This window comes from Gorilla gorilla, chromosome 17 (assembly GCF_029281585.2).
Source record: "Gorilla gorilla gorilla isolate KB3781 chromosome 17, NHGRI_mGorGor1-v2.1_pri, whole genome shotgun sequence".
Lineage (NCBI taxonomy): Eukaryota > Metazoa > Chordata > Mammalia > Primates > Hominidae > Gorilla > Gorilla gorilla.
The window spans coordinates 76,320,368-76,340,748 of record NC_073241.2 but is presented as its reverse complement, the minus strand read 5'-3'; the positions used below and the strand labels follow the sequence as shown (position 1 = coordinate 76,340,748).

Here is a 20,381-nt window from a genome sequence, read left to right as displayed (position 1 = left end):
TATTCATATTCTATACATCTTTTAAGTCCAGCTCACGTCACCCTCTCTACAAAGCTTTCCCTGATTGTTTATTTTAATCCACAGTAATCTATCCTCTTTGCTGAATTTGTAGAACTTCATTAAGGCAGATCTCTTTTATTGACACTCATATGTCCTTAAAAGTACCTATAGTTCATTTTCGTTTTGACAGTCCACTCATTTGTCCCTTTCCCAGCAGGTTTCAGGAAAATGATCAGTTCTAGTAGAACTTTCATTGATTCACGATACAAAGAGCCATCTCATGGCAGAAAGGAAAAATGCATGCTTTATAAGCAGCAAACTACTTGGCCTTAACAACTACATCTGACTTTTATTTTTATCTTTTTGTTTTTACAGTTCTTCTTTCTGATACAATTTCTGGAACAAAAAATACATTGTAATAAAAAATCAGGGATAATTTGTGAAAATGGCATTGTCTTCGTTTCTAATTATTCTACCCATCTACATTCTAGTAAGTTCCTCAATGGCTATGCAAATAACATTTACTGAGATTCTGTTACTATGTTCACAGTGCTGGGACCTGGCATGGTGAGTTTAAGTTTTATAGGAGTCAACTTATCTAGGAAGACAGCATTCTCAAAGTTATCTGTGGAAAACTCGTCTCTAAAGATGGTCTGAGAAAAAAAAAAAAAGAGTTCCTTAGGCCAGGCATGGTGGCTCACGCCAGTAATCTCAGCACTCTGGAAGCCAAGGTGGGTGGATCGCTTGAGCCCAGGAGTCCCAGACCAGCCTGGGCAACATATAAATCTCATCTCTACCAAAAAACAAAACAAAACAACGAAACAAAAAGTAGCCATGGTGGCACGTACCTGCAGTTGAGCTAATTGGGAGGCTGAGGTGGGAGGATTGCATGAGACCACAAGTTCAAGGCCAGCTATGTCTACATAGCGAGATTCCATCTTTACCAAAAATAAATGAATAAGTAAATAAATAAATAAACAAACTGAGTGTGGTGGCATACACCTGTAGTTTCAGCTACACAGGAGGTTGAAGTGAGAGGATCACTTGAACCCAGGAATTTGAGGCTGCAGTGAGCCATGATTGGGCAACTGCACTCCAGCCTGGATGATAGGTGAGACCCTGTCTCCAAAACAACAACCACAATAACAAAACCCTGGAAAAGCTTTGGCCAAATTGATTTGCAAAACCTTGAATACTGTGACTTTAGTATGATATTCTCATTGCACATAGTAAATTAGATGGTCTGAGAAGTCCTGAAATGAGGGACCTAGTTTAGTTTAACCCAATATCTGCCAAGCTTACCTGACCACAAAACTCTTTAACACCTATTAATATTCTGTATAACTACTGCTCCAAGTGCTGCACACACTCAGAAAAGCACCTTGAGGTATTTTAACTCAGGGTTCTTTGAATAGAGCTGAGATTCCATCAAAAGATGATGTAAAATGGGCCAAGCCCACATTCCAGTTTCTTTAAGTCCTTTGCTGAACCAAGTTGGGTATTAAGAGAATAAAACCCAAATCCTATCAATAATAGAAGTATAAGTGTAATTGTCAGGCATGATTCTAAGCATGTTACATATTTAATCCTCGTAATAATGGCATCTACCTGATACTTAGCTATACCCCATTACTCCATTCTACAGACAAGGGAACTGAAGCATAAAGAGAATAAGTAACTTGTCCAAGATCACAGATTAGCAAAGGGAAGAGCAGACATTTGAAAGAAAATAGTCTGGGCTGGGCGCGGTGGCTCACGCCTGTAATCCCAGCACTTTGGGAGGTCGAGGCGGGCGGATCACGAGGGCAGGAGATCGAGACCACGGTGAAACCCCGTCTCTACTAAAAATACAAAACAATTAGTCAGGCTTGGTGGCGGGTGCCTGTAGTCCCAGCTACTCGGGAGGCTGAGGCAGGAGAATGGCCTGAACCCGGGTGGCGGAGCTTGCAGTGAGCCGAGATCGCGCCATTGCACTCCAGGCTGGGCGACAGAGTGAGACTCCGTCTCAAAAAAAAAAAAAAAACAAAAAAAAAGAGTCTGGCTTCTAAGTTTATATGCATATCCTGGAAGCCGTCCCTATGACAACAAGCCCCACAGCCCTGTCATAGATTGAACACTTAGCACTTTCTCATATGCTACCCTTGGGGTTACTTTACTTAAGTGCCTGGTGAATAGAGCAGAGCAGCCCACTACCCACATGCAGACTGTCTGGCTTGTCAATTTCAGGAATGCTCTTATAGTCCAGATGGAGAAACAGAGGCACAGAAAGGACCAAAGTCAGCCCTGCCCTGCTCCGGAGCTCAATTCCACCCCACTGCTATGTGGAGATACAGAGTTTGAGCCTAAGCTGAGAAGTGACTGATGGCCTGCCTGTCTGCTAACCATGGGACGGGGGCACTCATTTCCTTCTAGGGGGCAATAGGTTTATTGAAAGCAGTGGTTGCTGGCATGGGTAAGAGAAACCAATGGGATCTCTCAGTTCGTTGTCAACTGCCTCCTGCCCTCCTCACCTTTTTCCTTTGTACCTCTCCAGGACGAGGGTCACTGGAGTCTCAAAACCGACTTTTAGTTCCAGTAGCTCCCTTATTTAATGGAGGAAAAGATGCTTATCAGACTTTTTGGGAAAATATCAAAAATTGATTGGTTTTTCTTGCTCTAACTCCAGATTTCTCCATCTTGGCACTGTTGACATTCAAAGTCAGATAATTATTTGTTATGGGGGCTGTCCTGTGCGTCAGATGGCATTTGGCAGTATCCTTGGCCTCTACCCACTAGATGCCAGTGTGACAGCCAAAAAGACCTCTAAGCAGTGCCAAATATCTCCCAAGGGACAAAATCATCCTAATTGAGAACCAACCACTGCTCTAACTCAAAAGTTTTAAAGCCCTAATCTCAGTGACTGGGAGGTTGAGGCAGGAGGATCACTTGAAGCTAGTAGTTCAAGACCAGCCTGAGCAACAGCAAGATCCTGTCTCTAAAAACAATTTAAATATTAGCTGGACATGGTGGCATGTGCCTGTAGTCCCAACTACTCAGAAGGCTGAGGTGAGAGGATCCCTTGAGCCCAGGAGTTAGAGGTTGCAGTGAACTATGATCATGCAGCCCTGGCAACAGAGTGAGACCCCCATCTGTTACAAAAAAAAAAAAAAAATTTTGTAAGCTCTTAGTCTGAAACCTACATGTTTTCTTCCTGGCTGAAATTTGAAAAGAAAAGCGAATATAAAGTAGATAGTGCCCTTCAAACACTTTGTTGAGCAGCTCTCTTCCTCTTATATCATCCAGCACAGTAGCAGCAGCCCTTACTGTAATTGCTTGTGTGTTTTTAATGAGGTAGGTGGCCAAACCCAAAAGTTTTTAAATTTCCTCACCCTGCCAGTTATAGAATGGGTATTGCGAGGAAGAAGAGAGTTGGGCTTAGGTTGTCCAAGTAAATGCAATACGTTTATTCTGAGGAAAGAAAAACTGATTAAGAAAGTTATCTTGTGCACATAGCCAGCAGTGAGACTATAGAAAAACCTCATTTCTGTGCTATCTTCAAATGTGTAGAGGAAAGGAAAAGTACTTTATGTACTGGATAGGTCTGTTGAAAAGTTTTCAACATCTAATGTGAAAAATATCTAGGTAAATGAGGCAATAAAAGCATAAGTCTGAAGCCAGGTGCAGTGGCTCACACCTGTAATCCCAGAACTTTGGGAGGCTGAGGTGGGCTGATCATTTGAGCTCAGGAATTTGAGACCAGCATGGAAAACATGGTGAGACCCTTGTCTCTACAAAAAATACAAAAATTAGCCAGGCACGATGTGCACACCAGCAGTCTCAGCTACTGGGGAGGCTGGGAGCAGGGGGATGTGGTTAGAGGTCGCAGTGAGCCATGATTACACTCCAGCCTTGACAAGAGAATGAGACATTGTCTCAAAAGAAAAAAAAAAGTGTATGTCTGGGTTGTTGGGACAGGAGGAGGAACCGGTGGCGCACAGGGGATTTTTAGGGCAGCGAAACGATTTTGTATGGTACCATATTGGCAAATACATGGCCATTACGCATTTGTCAAAACTCACAGCACAATATAACACAAAGAGTATCCCCTAATGTAAACTACGGACTTCAGTTAACAACGTATTGGCTCATCAACAGTAGTAATAAACCACATCAATACAGATGTCACTGGGAGAGGAAACTGGAAAAGGGAATGGGCATACAGAACTCTGTACTTTCTGCTCGATTTTTCTGTAAATATAGAATTGCTCTAAACAAGAAAGTCTATTGTATTTAAAAGTACGCATCTGGAAAAGTAGAGAGCAGAGAAAGAGGAATCACCTCTATAAACATTTGTACTGTAACATACCCTTCTTGTGTTAAATAATGCGAAATCAAAATGAGAAGATTTTTTCGTCGTGCTTCTCTCCTCATCTCGCACTGGAACAGAGGAAAATTTAGGTAGGATGACAACAAAAAATAACACTGCTCTTACAGCAATAAACCCTGGAAGGTAAATGTAACCTGTCAAAGCCAAGCAGCATGACGTAAAGGCTGGAAAGCAATTTGAAGTCTCTAAGGACATATAAAGTTGTTTTCCATTGTTATTTTCTTCTTACAGCTGCCTTCTCAATTGTAAACTTAAGGGACAATGATTTTAATTAGGATTGCTCTTCACCACTTGGACTTCTTCCTGCCGAGCCAATCGGCCTTTTATTGCTTATAATCGTGAAGAAAGAAATGTACATCTACTACTGTTGGGACCAGGTTAAGGAAACTGATTAGAAAAAGATAATCAGCTGTGAGCCAGAAATCATCTGTGACAACACAGGCACTTACCTGCTACCATATCTGTAGTTCACTCAGAGCCCCGCCCAGTCCTTGCCAAATGCAGAGATGAGTTCCCACAAACCACTCAGGGGTGACTGCACAGGCAAGGATTCAGAATAGCCACTGAGAATAGCAGAGGCCATAAAAGGACAACTCCTGTATGATAAGGTCTTTGCTCAAACTGGATGAATCCGTGCATTTATTCACAGTGTTAATGTGCTACATTTAGGAAACTGGTATCTCAAATTGCCCCAAAATGTATTCACAAAATAGTCATGTTCAGTAATACTTCCCTTATTTGAAAATAACTTATCTATCTTTATCTAAGTAGAATACAGGTAAGAACTAGACAAAAGCCATAAAAGGTCTTTGTGTGGCCTAAATTACATCACAAAATCTATGCACAAACACTTATATTCATGATACATAGAAACACTTTTCAATGGCTGGGTGCGGTGGCTCATACCTGTAATCCCAGCAATCTGGGAGACCAAGGTGGATGGATCACTTGAGGTCAGGAGTTTGAGACCAGCCTGGCCAACATGGGAAAACCCCATCTCTACAAAAACTACAAAAATTAGCCAGTGGTGGCAGGCACCTGTAATCCCAGCTACTCGAGAGGCTGAGGCATGAGAACCACTTGAACCTGGAAGGCAGAGGTTGCAGTGAGCCAAGATCTTGCCACTGCACTCCAAGCTGGGTGACAGAGTGAGACTCTGTCTCAAAAAAAGAAAAGAAAAGAAAAGAAAAACAAACAAACCAAAAACCAAAAAACATTTTTCAGGCATTCATGCAGAGTTTTCTAAAAATTAATGTTATAATGAAATTAAAATATGCATATAAATATTTGAAAATCAAATAATACTAAATTTTTTTCTAAGTTGCTTTTTTATTGTGGTAAAATATATGTAATATAAAATTTACCATTTTAACCATTTTTTTCTTTTTTAATTTTTTTTTGAGACAGGGTCTCACCCTGTGGCCCAGGCTGGAGTACAGTGGTATGGTCAGGGCTCATGGCAGCCCTGCCCTCCCCAGGCTCAGGTGATCCTTCTGTTTCAGTCTCCTCAGTAGCTGGGACTACAGGTGCACACTACCACCTAGATAAAACTAATCTGGCTGATTTCTATATTTTTTGTAGAGATGAGAGTCTCACAATGTTGGCTAAGTTGTTCTCAAACTCCTGGCCTCAAGCAATCTTCTTACTTTGTCCTTTCAAAGTGCTGGGATTACAGGCATGAGCCACCACACCGGGCCCATTTTAAACTGTTTTTTTTTTTTTTTGAGAAGGAGTCTTGCTCTTGTTGCCCAGGTTGGAATGCAGTGGCGTGATCTCCGATCACTGCAAACTCTGCCTCCCGGGTTCAAGCAATTCTCCTGCCTCAGCCTCCTGAGTAGCTGGGATTACAGATGCCCGCTACCACACCCGGCTAATTTTTGTACTTTATTAGTAGAGACAGGGTTTTGCCATGTTCGCCAGGCTGGTCTCGAACTCCTGACTTCAGATGATCCGCCTGCTTCGGCCTCCCAAAGTGCTGGGATTACAGGCGTGAGCCACCGCACCTGGCCATCATTTTAACCATTTTTAAGTGTACAGTTCAGTGTCATTAAATACATTCACATTGTTGTACAACCATCACCACCATCCATCTCCAGAAAATTTTCATCTTCCCGAATTGAAACTTCGTTCCCATTAAAGAGTAACTCCACATCTCCCCTGCCCCCAGCCCCTGGCAACCACCTCTCTACTTTTTTGTCTGTGGCCCAGGATAGCTTTGAATGTGGCCCAACACAAATTTGTAAATTTTCTTAAAACATGAGATTTTTTTTTGCTTTTTTTTTTCTCATCAGCTATCATTAGTGTTAGTGTATTTTATGTGTGGCCCAAGGGAATTCTTCTTCCACTGTGGCCCAGGGAACGCAAAAGTTTGGACACCCTTGCCCTAGAGGAAACAAACTTAATTATTTTAGCTGTTTCTTCTGATATGTACTTCCATGTTTCTAAATAATATATCATTGTTTCATGATATGTGTGTTAGGCATTAACTATTCACTTCCTTTAAGACAGATGAGAACTAAGCTGTCTTACACCCTTTTCAAACTATCCTTCCCTACAGTTGGATCAATATTTGCTGATTACATTATTAGGACCATATAAAAGTTGTTCACTGTGGAGCCAAAAATACCATGGTTACTTTTCCATTTCTGTACATTTTTTTTTGAAATGAATAACCACCCCATTTTTATTAGGTTACTTTTCAACATATGTATTGTTAATAATCAAAACACTAACACATCTCATATCACTTCCCATGCCATCAAATACATAAGATTTTGTGTCCTTTCTACTCACTCACCTCTTGCTTCCCTCTTGGAGCCTCTATCCTCCCGTTCTACTCTAGAGACTGACTCTAAGACCTGCAATAGATGCTTTTTCTGGGATTTCCCTTTGACATTTTCTTGCATTGGATCCCCTAGAAACTGAATCTTTCTCTTCTGGTCCCTCTCTTGTTTTAATAGCACACTTTCTGCCATATTTCCAGTACAGCCTGTGGAATCATGAGTCAATTAAACCTCTTTTCTTCGTAAATTACCAAAGCAACAACATCAACAAAAAAATAGCACACATTCTCTTGAGTAAAGGTGTATGGGAGATAAATGTTGAGAATTCGTATGCCTGAAAGTGTCTTTATTCTACTTTAAGCTTGATAGCTTGAAAAGGTATAACATTACCATTCCTATTCCTGATCCTTTGTATGTAATGTAATTTTTCTTCCCAGGAAGCTTTTAGGATCTCTTTTTTTTTTTTTTTTTTTTTTTGAGACGGAGTCTCACTCTGTCGCCCGGGCTGGAGTGTGGTGGCGCGATCTCTGCTCACTGCAAGCTCCGCCTCCCGCGTTCACGCCATTCACCTGCCTCAGCCTCCCGAGTAGCTGGGACTACAGACGCCCGCCACCACACCCGGCTAATTTTTTGTATTTTTAGTAGAAACCGGGTTTCACCGTATTAGCCAGGATGGTCTCGATCTCCTGGCCTCGTGATCCGCCCGCCTTGGCCTCCCAAAGTGCTGGGATTACAGGCGTGAGCCACCGCACCCAGCCTACGATCTCATTTTTAACCCTAGGGTTCTAAAATTACACAATTTCTTTGGTGTTGGTCATTTTCCATTCACTGCCTAGCCATTGTCAAGCTAGAAATTCTCATGTTCTCATTTTTGGAAAACTTCTTTATTATTTCTTTGGTAAATTATTTCACTATTTTTTCTCCGGTTTATTTTTATGAATACCTATTAATTGGATAGGGGATATCCTGAACTGATTTTTAAAGACTTTTTTCCCCACAGTGTTCCATTCCTTTGTCTCTTTTGTTCTATATTCTGAGCAATTTCCTTGGCCTTATTTTTTAGCAGAATTTATTTAGATAATAATATTTTTAATTTCCAGGAGCTTCTTATTCTCTGATTCTTTCTTTATTCATAGCATCTTATTCTTGTTTTTTAGAGTATTATCTTATGATTTAAAGTCATAATGAAGAGGTTCAGTTATGCTCAATATTTGCAATGTAAGTAGGCAGGTAAAACAGTAACCTATTTTATAAACATATCCATCCAAAAGAATTCAAATAGAAAGTTTTATTGCTTAAGATGATAAGCCTTTATTCAGCGTGCTAGAAAACACAACAAATAAGGCAACCTGTGTTTCAAAATGTTTGTGAAGGGAGCATAGTAAGTACTACTTGTTTGATCGATTTTGATCTCTGCCATTCAAAAGCTAGTTGTTGCTTTGAATTTAGTCTAAAATAAATGTCAGGGCTCTCAGAAGTCCAAAAGAAAAAGAGATTTAAAAATATAATCCTTGAACCTATAAAATAGATGACATAAAAAGTAGTGATTCAGAATGAGAGAAATTGTTGCAAAGGACGTATCTGATAAAGGACTGGTATCCAAAATATACAAACACAGACAAACCCTCCTAAATTCAACACTAAAAAAAAAAAAATCCACTTAAAAATGGGCAAAACACATGAACTGACACTTCACAAAAGAAGATATACAGATGGTAACCAAGCATATGAAAAGACAACATCACATCATCAAGGAATGGAAAGTTAAAACAACAGTGAAGTACCACTGCACACTTACTGGGATGGTGAAAATCCAAAATAGCAAATGCTGGCGAGGATGTAGAGCATCAGAAACTCACTGATTGCTGGTGGGATGCAAAACAGTACAAACACTTTGAAAGGCACTTTGGCAGGTTTTTTTTAAAGTAAAGACTAACCGTACTTTTACTCAGCAATTACTCTGACCCAACAATTGCACCCCTTGGTATTTACCCAAATGAATTGAAAACTTATGTTCACAGAGAAACTGGCACAGGGATGTTTATAGCAGCTTTATTCATAATTGCCAAATCTTAGAAACAACCAAGATGTCGTTCAGTAGGTGAATGGATAAATAAATTGTGGTATACTCAGACAATGGAATATTATTCAGAGCTAAAAGAAATGAGCTATCAAGCCATGAAAGAACATGAAGGAAATTTAGATGCATATCACTAAGTGGAAGAAGCCAATTGAAAAGCCTATATACTGTATGATTCCAAATAGATAACATTCTGGAAAAGGCAAAACTATAGAGACAGTAAAAGGATAAGTGATTGCCAGGGGTTGGGGGGAGGAAGGGATGAATAGGTAGAGTACAAGATCTCTAGGGCAGCGAAACCATTCTATATGATAGATTGTAGTAACTGATAGGCATCATTATACATTTGTCCAAAACCACAGAATGTACAACAGCAAGCATGAACCCTCATGTAAAATGGACTTCGGTTGATAACCATGCCAGTGTAGATTCATCGATTTAACAACATACCACTGTATTTTGGGATGTTGACAGTGGGGGAAGGTGAGCATGCAGAGAGGTACGTGGGAATTCTCTATACTTTGTTCAATTTGGCTGTGAATCTAAAACTGCGCTAAAAAATAAATTCTATTTTTTAAAAAGCAGTGACTAATTTGTCAGGCCTACTGCTTTTAAATGGAAGTTTATGGTTTCAAATTAGTTCCTTGGCAGATCATGTTCTTATTCCATTGCTCAAAAAACTTCTGAAACTCTTATTATAAAATTGTATTCAATATAGATTAATGATCACAGTCTTCCCCCAAGCTGCATTTACAAAAATAATCGTTGTAGAAAACTGGTACAATGCATAAAACCATGAGAAAAAAACACGTTTTCGTCACATTCTTTTTTAAAATTTAATTGTATTTGTTTAGAGACAGGGATCTCACCATGTTACCAGGCTGGCTTTGAACACCCGGGCTGAAGTGAGCCTCCCACCTCAGCCTCCCAAGTAGCTGGGACTACAAGTGTGCACCATTCCACCCAGCCCATACTTCTTAAGTCTTCTTACAAAGTAGTACTCTCATGTAAGCAGATAACTTATTTTTAGAAATAATATTTTATAAATATTTTTCCAAGGCATTAAATGTTTTTATAATACTTGATTTTTAACGTATGCGGAGAATGTATCATAACTTAATAAATCTTCTATTGTTATGTAAATGTATGCCTCTTCCAATTTACAAATACTATTAGGAGATGTGGCTATTTCTAAAATCCAAATTAATCCTCAATGACAGATCTGATAACATTAAGGAGAGCTTTAAAAGCATACAACAGTCCACTCAGAAACAATGTCACTGGGAACCTTCCTACCTCTGTCCTTGAAGACAGCAGTGATGGGGGGAATGGTTAACAAACCCAAAAACAAATTACCAAGAGAGAAACAATCAAGAAGGCAATTACAGTAGTCTTGCTTGCTATATTTTATGTTATTGTGAAATATATATATATAATTTATGTGAAAGAGTGTATAACACATCCATTCATTTTTAATGATAAACAAACACCCCCTAGATTATGACCCAGAGCACCTTCAATATCTTAGAAGCTCCCTTGGGTGTTCCCCGCAGGTGGTTCCCCTCCCTGCCTCTTGAGGTAATGACCATCCTGAATTTTGTGCTTATCAGTCCCTTTTTCTTTCTGATTTTTACCAACTATGTATGTATTCTTAAAAAATGTATTTGTTTAGTTTTCTCATTTTTGAGCTTTATATGAGTGAAACACATGTCTATTTTTGGTGACTATTTTTGTCCAACAGTATGTAATTTTCCCCATATCAAAGTAAAGATTCAGAAATTGTCCACCTATTCCATGAAATTTTCATTATTTCATAATTATCTGCTTCTATGGTTTTCTGGTCTGTCTGGGCACAATTTCAAAGTGTCTTACAGGTTTCTTCTCTAATGTCTGTTAAAGTAACTTCTTTTTCCCAGAAAACAGAAATATCATTAAATACTTCCAGTTGCCCACACCACCTGTCATGGTGCCAAATGCCAAGTAGAGACTATTTCTTTATTTATTTTTCCTATTTAATGTTGATTTAATTTTCTTCTCATTCTATTTTCTTCCCTCCCCCTCAGCTTTATTAAGGTATAATTGAATAATAAAAATTGTTTATATTTATTCATATACGATTTTGTGGTAAGAAGATTGATATTCGTTGATAGGTTTACTAGATCACTTCTTTTTCAAACTATAGGTCATGAAGTCAACTTAATCGGTTATGAGAAGCATAGTTGAATAAAATAGAATGATTGCAGAATGCATAACAGGTAAGAAGGCTTAGTATTGTGTCACGAAACTTTTGTTGTATTTGTGTGTAGGTATGTGTGTGGGAGGGAGAGAATTCTGAATTTCAATCTAAGATGTCTTACAGTTGGTCACAGTAAAAAAAAGTTTGAAAGCCACTATACAAAATGATACTATTTCGATATTAAAGATATCTGAGATTTGTAGTTTCCACTCATCTTTCTGAAGACGTTGACATGACAACTCTTGGTGAAGACTGAACCCTTTCTAATTTGCCAAAATTAACATTGACCATCAAAGTTTTTCCTTCCTTTTTTTTGAAATTAAATTTGCATCACCTATAGTGCCATCTGGCATATTAGGAGGGGAACCCTTCATGAAATTTAGGTCATTCCAAAGTGACCATTATTCGCAGAATAAAAATGATAATAATCATAGAATTCAGTCCACATCAAGTTTGCAAAATACAATTATAACTGCATATTAAATAGGCAGAAATAGGATTGATGGGCTATGTTTCTAAACGTATATGGTCTCAAACCTATGTTTGGAGTTTTGGTCCAGAATTTTAAGTCTAAAAGGTACCTGGAAATTACTGAATCTCTGGGGCCCCTGGAGATCATTTGAATCTCAGGAACCTGGGATCTATAAGAATTAAGGGATTTGCTGAAAAGCCCAAATAGTTGAAAGCAGAATCTTGGCTTCTGGGCCAATGCTCCTCCCTTCTTCAACTCCTCCTCATCATTCTCTCACCAATTTATATTCACTCCAGACCAGAGATAATCTTCTACTTTATATTATTTCATAAAATCCATACCCTGCACAACCACTATTTTAATTTACCAAAACCTGTGTGCCAAACTTGCCAGAAACAAACAACTGTGGTTACCAGCCAGTCTTTCCTAGTTGACCTAACAGAGTAATAAATGAATGATGTCTTTTACAATTTCTCAAACCTAATTTCCCACAATATTAGTGACCATTCCAAAGCTGTTACTGGCTAAACCTCCTTCAAAAGGTTAGTCACCCTGCTGTACCAGGAGTAGTATGTCTTATAAGAGATTATGTCTTTTAATTGCTGAATAGTTGCAGACCTGCTGTAAATAAAGCTAATCCATTTCATATGCATGTAAAAGTCTTTGAGAAAGCAAAGATGGGAATTGGCTTAAAGAGCCATGAAAGTGATCTACATTTTTCTAGAGACTATATTGGACACTGACTGGTCCCATTTCTAACAATGTCCATATCCCTCCATATTAGAGGTTCTAACACAGTGTCCTGTACATCACATGAAATAAAGCCTGGAAAGTGCTTTGAAAACTGTGGAGGTGCTATGCCAATATTAGGGATAGTAATTGGTGGGTGCCCAATAGCTGTTAGTTGCTTCGTTCATGCATTTCAGAGTCTCTCTATCCTTCACTCTAGAAGCATTTGCTTCTTCCTAATTGAAACATGTACTTGTGCAAATGTTCTCTAGGACTAGGTCACTGAGAAAAAGTAGCTAGTGTTCTCTGTGTGCTCCTCAGTGCTGGATCCACTGCACTGGGTTTGGCTGAATTTCTTAAAGATGAGGAGGGTCAATTACACTATATTATAGAAATACTCCATGTGTGCACAGACATGCATATACCCAGAGGAAGACCCTCATTAGTGGGATGAAAAACTCATTAGGGAAAACTCATTAGATTTATTAGAGGAACAGAAAAAAAAGATCCCGGAAGAAACATTTAAAAGTGGGGAGGAGAGGACTGGGGAGGATGGGAGAACTGCAGGGGGCAGGGGGTGGAGGGGATGGCAGGTAAAGGGTACAGAATTTCTCTTTGGGCTAATGAAAAGTTCTAAAATTGATCAAGGCAATGGAAGTATATCTCTGTGAATATCTTGAAAGCCATGGAATTGTACATTTTAAATGGTGAGTTGTAAGGTATATGAATAAAGATATTTTAAAATGCAAAATGTGGGAGAGGGGCAGAGAAAAGAAGGCTTAAATAAATGTAAATAATTTAAGTAAAATTGTGGCTTGATATATAAAATAAATAGTCTAACTGAAAATATAAATCATTATATGCAATATTTTGAAGCTATTCAAGATGGAAATGATGGGGGTAAAAGAACTGGTTATCACACATAGCACCATGAGGGCCTGCTTTTTCAGCCCCCAGACAGAGCCTGTTTCTGCTTTGGAGTGTAGCAATGACACTTTATTACTACCCAGCCTTGCTGTATCAGTGTGACTACAGGAGTAGACTTACTGAACAGAAGAGTAATACACGCATTTCTGTGTTCAGAATCTTCACATATTCATTTACAGCAGACATTTCTCTTTACAGTTTTTCTTGTGGGTTTTATAATAATTTGCAATATATATACAAGTTGAAGAAACCACCTTAACTATTGTCTATACTTATGCAGTTTTTTGGTACAAAAATAAGCTTCTTTCAATAAGAATCTCAAATTTTTTAAAGTGCAGCTATTTTTTACATTTTTACATCCAGATTTGGTAAGGTATTGAAAGAATATTGTATTTCAGATACAATTGGTGGGAATGTAAGTTGGTACAACCCTTTTGAAGAGCAAATTGACAAAATCTATCAAAGAGAAAAATGCGCATACCTGTTGACCCAGCAATATCACTCAACAATTTATACTCTAGAGGATCAATTACACTATATTATAGAAATACTCCATGTGTGCACATACATGCACATACACAGAGGCAGAAAAATACAGTTTATTTTCTACTACCCACAGGTAGGATAGTGAGTTTCATAGCAACCCTAATAAAAGTGAGTTGGAACATTTGTCAGAATTATTTCCTTCAAACTCCTTTTTAGAATCCCTGGAGAGTCATTTAAACAGTGAACCACTGACCTAATTAACACAGTTAATCAGGATAAATAAGAAAGCAAAAGCTCTAATTCTTGAGACAGAGGTCTAACTTTTAATCCTAAACAAATCTGAGCAATGTTGATCATACTTTTGAAAGAATAGCCTAAAAGACAGGCTTACTCAGGGTTTTCATTACATTTCTGCAAAATGGCAGCTACTTCAACTCCAATCAAAAGAATTTCCACTTTTTTTTTTATTAGAATCACAGTTTGCAAAAGAGTAGATCTCTATAATGGGGATTGGCTGAGTCCTTTAGAACTCTGTCTGGTAATGAGGCTGCATCAAAAATGGCTTTTCATGGTCGGGCACTGTGACTCACTCCTGTAATCCCAGCGATTTGGGAGGCCAAGGTGGGAGGATCACTTGAGCCCAGGAGTTTGAGAGCAGCCTGGGCAACATAGGGAGACTCCTATCTCTAATAAAAAAAAAATGGCTTTCCTACTATGTGGACTGTGAAGCAGCTTTTACTTGTGGTGACCAGGTCTTAAAATAATAATGTGATTTTTATTTTGTGGTTAAGAGTGATAAAAATTCAGAATTCAGTAAGAGTAAAGCAGGAAAAGAGAGTTTTAAAAACACTATTCCAAATGTAGTGTTAAATATTTAAGATGAGCTTCTGTTACTGAAAACACAGAATGCAGTCTTACAAATTTCTTAATTAAAGGTATAAAGTTGGCCAGATCTACATCTTTCTGCCCAGGCCATTCAAATTAACATAGAAAATTATCTTCTGAATTAAAAAAAACTAAGAATGAACCATTGCCCGCAAAAAGGGTCCATTTAAACTGTAAGAGATGGTGTGCCCCTGAAATGGACACAATTACATGCTCATTAATTTCTGTGTACAAAGAAAGGAGGCCCAGAAGTGAACATCTAATCTAGGTGTCTCATTTGCATGTTTCAATAATCTGGCTGTTTTTGTCTTCTTTCATTTCCTTTGTGGGCTATTGTGCCACAAATATACCTCCATTATCAAATTCAAAATTGAATCCTATGATACCATAGCCTGAGGAAAAGGAAGCATTGAATATCATTCCCAGTTTTAGACCCAGAAGATATTTAGGAAATGTTACTGTATATACGCTACATGCAACATTAGTGCTTTTAATTTCCTTTTTACGGGTGCAATGGAGATTAATTTGCATGAGTTCGTTTCAATTTCAGTAATAAGATCCAAATTTTGCATTAAGCTTTCCATCTCAAAAACAAACAGTTAAAAAGCATACATCTCTTCTTTCAAATGTCTTTACTATACTTCTATTTTACAGTCCCTGCATCTAATATTCCCCTAAAAGGTTGAATATATATACCTGTAGGTTCTAATTTGTTTCTTGTTTGTTTCCTGACTATCTCCTGGCTCTGCCAGGAAACTTCCTAACTTTCAAATGCTGTACAACCCAAAAAAAATGCTAGAAATATCAAAAGAAGTGTCTACAGATCCAGAAAAGACATTTATTGAATTTAATACAATGTCAGAATTGGTCAACTATGCTCAGAAACATAGGACCAAGTGTTCCCTAATTTGAGAGGGTAAATAAATAACAACAGAAATAAAGAGAAAAAACCATAGATATTTCAAATGATCCTGTTTTAATAATTGTCACTGAAAACTAAAGTCCGATCCAGATACCAAATCTGTTTCAACAATAATAGCTAGAGACAAGAGTAAAAATTTCTTTAAAGTTTTAAAACAGGTGGAAGAAGATCCAGAAATATTTATTCCAAGATTTGTAAGAGGGGATAAAACATGGCTACACTGGATAGTCCTGAAGAAAGAGCACAAAACAATGGCTACCAAAAGGTGGCAGCACTCCAGTCAAAGACAGAGAGGACCAGTCAAGAGAAGAGGTCATGGCAACAGTTTTGGGGAATGCTCAAAAGATATGACTAAAAGACTTTTTGAAGGGCCAAACCAAGATCAAATATGCTTACTAACAGAGTTCTTGAGAAAACTAGCCAAAGCATGAGCAGAAAAACCATTACCAGAGGGTTCTAACTAATCTTGAAAAAGTTCTTGCTGTAGCATTTCACTGAACAAAGGGCAGTTTGGCAAGAGTTTCAAAGGGAAATCATGAGGCGTCCACCTTGCAGTCATGATGTGGAACCTGCTGACTTCTGTTTCTTTCCTCGTATTAAAAATTCTGCAAACGGCACCCAGTTTTCTTCAGTTAATAATGGAAAAAAGATTTCTTGGAAATAGTTAAATTCCCAGAAACATCAGGGCTTGAGGGACAAGGCGGGGTCAAGACAGTGCTCGAACTACTGTCTTGAAATTGATGGAGCAGATGTTAAGAAATAAAATCTACCGGTTTTATTTTTGTCTTTTAATCCCGGTTTTGACAAATTTGGGAAGTCCCCTCACACAACATCAGTCCTAGGCAAAGAGTTGTTATCCTGTATTGGTTCTTCTTTCTATGATTTTGTCTTGCTGTGTTATTTTCTGTTTTACTCCCAAGAAGATTCAGTCTGTGTTTTTTGGAATTCACAGATGTGGAACCTGCGAACATGGAAGGTCAACGGTAAAACTCAGTGGGGTGTGTCGAGGCTGAAATTAACCTAATCAACCTCTGGGGCACAGCAGTCCACCTGGCGTGGACCGTCCCGATTGTCTGCATTGTGCTGACGGCATGAGCACGTATGGGGGCGGGGCATCCCAGGAGCTAAGAGGGTCAGGGCTAGAGCCGTGAGTGTCGGCCTGGGATGGGCTATATAAGACCCAGCTCTGGCACCAGAGCTTCATTCTTTGTTGCACAGCAAACTGCAGAGGTCACTCCAGGCTGTGGCTCCACATCCCGAGGAACAAAAGTGGGCCTGCTCAGCTGTCTGCAAGGATGGCCGTTCCAGACCAAGTGGCCTGCTGCTCCGAGGACCCAGCTCGCTCCAGGCTGTGACTCCACATCCCGAGGTCGCTGCCTGGCGACCGGGCAGCGAGGACCGGCCACCCCACACTGCCTGTCCCGCCGCCGCAAAGACAGAGCCGCGACCGCCGGGACAGCGACGCCTGCACAGCTCTGGCGAGATGGCGGCAGGGTCCACTACGCTGCACGCAGTGGAGAAGCTGCAGGTGCGTCTGGCCACTAAGACGGACCCGAAAAAGCTAGAGAAATATTTGCAGAAACTCTCCGCCTTGCCCATGACGGCAGACCTCCTGGGGGAGACTGGAATCAGAAAGACGGTGAAGCGCCTGCGGAAGCACCAGCACGTGGGCGACTTTGCCAGAGACTTAGCGGCCCGGTGGAAGAAGCTGGTGCTCGTGGACCGAAACACCGGGCCTGACCCACAGGACCCTGAGGAGAGCGCTTCCCGACAGCGCTTCGGGGAGGCTCTTCAGGACCGGGAAAAGGCCTGGGGCTTCCCAGAAATCGGGGCGGCCCCCAGGAGCCCATCTGACAGCCCTGAGCACAGACGGACAGCACACGGAACACCTCCGGGGCAACAGAGACCTCACCCGAGGTCTCCCAGTCGCGAGCCCAGAGCTGAGAGAAAGTGCCCCAGAATAGCCCCAGCTGATTCCGGCCGCTATCGGGCCTCTCCAACGCGCACCACTCCCCTCCCGATGCCCGAGGGCGCTGAGCCCGCTGTGCCCGGGAAGCAACCCGGAAGAGGCCACGCTCACGCCGCTCAGGGCGGGCCTCTGCTGGGTCCAGGCTGCCAGGGCCAACCCCAGGGGAAAGCCGTTGTGAGCCACAGCAAGGGGCACAAATCGTCTCGCCAGGAAAAACGCCCCTTGTGTGCCCAGGGAGATTGGCACTCCCCTACTTTGATCAGGGAGAAATCATGCCGGGCCTGCTTAAGAGAGGAAACCCCAAGGATGCCCTCCTGGGCAAGTGCCAGGGACAGGCAGCCTTCGGACTTCAAGACAGACAAGGAAGGGGGGCAAGCTGGCAGGGGCCAGCGTGTCCCTGCCTTGGCGGAGGCTCCAGACAGTCACCAGAAGAGGCCTCAGCACAGGCACTCGAACAAGAAGAGGCCCAGTCTAGACGGCCGGGACCCAGGAAATGGGACACACGGCCTGTCCCCCGAGGAGAAAGAGCAGCTTTCCAACGACCGAGAGACTCAAGAGGGGAAGCCACCGACTGCTCATTTGGACAGAACGTCCGTGAGCTCCCTCTCTGAGGTGGAGGAGGTAGATATGGCTGAGGAATTCGAGCAGCCCACTCTGTCATGTGAAAAATACCTCACCTACGATCAGTTGCGGAAGCAAAAGAAAAAGACTGGAAAATCTTCCACCACTGCACTTGGAGATAAACAAAGGAAAGCAAACGAATCCAAGGGCACTGGTGAGTCCTGGGATTCGGCTGAGAAATTGCCTCCTGTCCAGGAAAGCCAGTCAGAGAGGCTGCAGGCGGCCGGCGCTGATTCCGCCGGGCCGAAAACGGTGCCCAGCCATGCCTTCTCAGAGCTCTGGGACCTCTCAGAGGCCTGGATGCAGGCCAACTACAATCCGCTTTCTGATTCTGACTCCATGACCTCCCAGGCAAAGCCAGAAGCACTCTCTGCACCGAAGTTCCGGGAGGAAGCTGCTTTCCCTGGACGCAGAGTGAATGCTAAGATGCAGGTGTACTCGGGCTCCAGGCCTGCCTGCCAGCTCCAGGTGCCGACGCTGCGCCAGCAGTGTGTCCAGGTGCTTAGAAACAATCCGGACGCCCTCAGCGACGTGGGAGAGGTCCCCTACTGGGTTCTTGAACCCGTTCTGGAAGGGTGGAGGCCCGATCAGCTGTATCACAGAAAGAAAGACAATCACGCACTCGTTAGAGAGACAGACGAATTACGGAGGATTCATTGTCTCCAGGACTTCCAGGAAGAAAAGCCACAGGAAAACAAAACTTGGAGGGAGCTGTACCTGCGGCTTCGGGACGCCCGAGAGCAGCGGCTGAGAGTAATGACAACGAATATCCGATCTGCACGTGGAAACAACCCCAACGGCAGAGAGGCAAAGATGATCTGTTTCAAATCTGTGGCCAAGACGCCTTATGATACTTCAAGAAGGCAAGAGAAGTCTGCAGGAGACGCTGACCGCGAAAATGGGGAGATCAAGCCAGCCTCCAAGCCCGCGGGAAGCAGCCACACTCTCTCCAGCCAGAGCAGCAGCGGCGGTGGTAGAGGCAGCAGCAGCAGCGTCCTTCGCTGGCTCCCTGAGAAGCGGGCCAACCCCTGCCTGAGCAGCAGCAATGAGCACGCGGCGCCCGCGGCCAAAACCCGGAAACAGGCTGCCAAGAAAGTGGCCCCGCTGATGGCCAAGGCAATTCGAGACTACAGGAGAAGATTCTCCCGACGATAAACTCAGGACTTGCCTTGCAGATAAAATCTGGGGGGATTTTTGCATTGGCAAAGTCAATGCGAGTTGGGGAACGAAACTTCCAATGGACACCAGAACCTTTAACTTGGTGCAAAGTTGAGCCTTTGAATTCTGCAGGTGTCATGTGCTGGGCCCTGTGATTTTGCCTCCCACACCCAGCCACTACCTCCCAGCTTGGAGAACACCTCAGAATTCAGAAGATATGAACGCATTGGGAACAATTCTATTTTGGATGTTCACTGATAGTTTTTTAAAAACACCCTAGTTGTAATCATAAATAAGGAACAAGATGTGAGATTTCCTTTTTCCTTTCTTTTTTTTTCGAAATCAAGTAGATAAGAACCTCTTAGACAAAAACACACAAGCCATTAGTTGACACTGATAACTCCGAATACATAAAATGTTTGCTGTTGCTGCTGTTGTTGTTGTTTTAATAAAAGGCTGGGCATGATCTTGTAATCGTGAGCCATCCTCCTTTGGGAGGTGGAGGAAAGCAGTTCGCATGAGCCTAGTAGGTGAAGAACAGCTTGGGCAAAATAGGAAAACCCCATCTCTGCAAAAGATATCAAAACTAGCCTGGCATGGTGGCACGGCCCATGTGGTCCCAGGTTCTTAAAGGGCTGAGGTGGCAGGATTGCCTGAGCTGGGCAAGCAGAGGTTGCAGTGACCCTTCATCATTCCACTGCACTTCAGGCTGGGTGACAGAACCAGAGCATGGCTCAAAGAAAACTG

At 41.6% G+C, this 20,381-nt stretch overlaps 2 protein-coding genes across 14 annotated transcripts in view; one reads left to right on the top strand and one right to left on the bottom strand.

The window, feature by feature from the left end:
• KATNAL2 (katanin catalytic subunit A1 like 2) overlaps positions 1–20,381 on the bottom strand; it is a 240,550-nt gene that overhangs the window by 56,922 nt on the left and 163,247 nt on the right. For 12 of the 13 annotated variants that reach the window (XM_063699202.1, XM_055368788.2, XM_055368780.2 and 9 more), the window contains exon 4: positions 4,346–4,416. The exons of the other annotated variant lie outside the window; for it this stretch is intronic. In XM_063699202.1, the coding sequence (XP_063555272.1) occupies positions 4,346–4,416 (71 nt within the window). The remainder of the gene's footprint in view (positions 1–4,345; positions 4,417–20,381) is intronic. 13 annotated transcript variants of the gene reach the window in all.
• Positions 17,010–20,061, top strand: ELOA2 (elongin A2). Its single transcript, XM_004059381.5, has one exon. It carries the CDS (start codon positions 17,370–17,372, stop codon positions 19,629–19,631), a length of 2,262 nt encoding a protein of 753 aa, XP_004059429.4. The 5' UTR covers positions 17,010–17,369; the 3' UTR covers positions 19,632–20,061.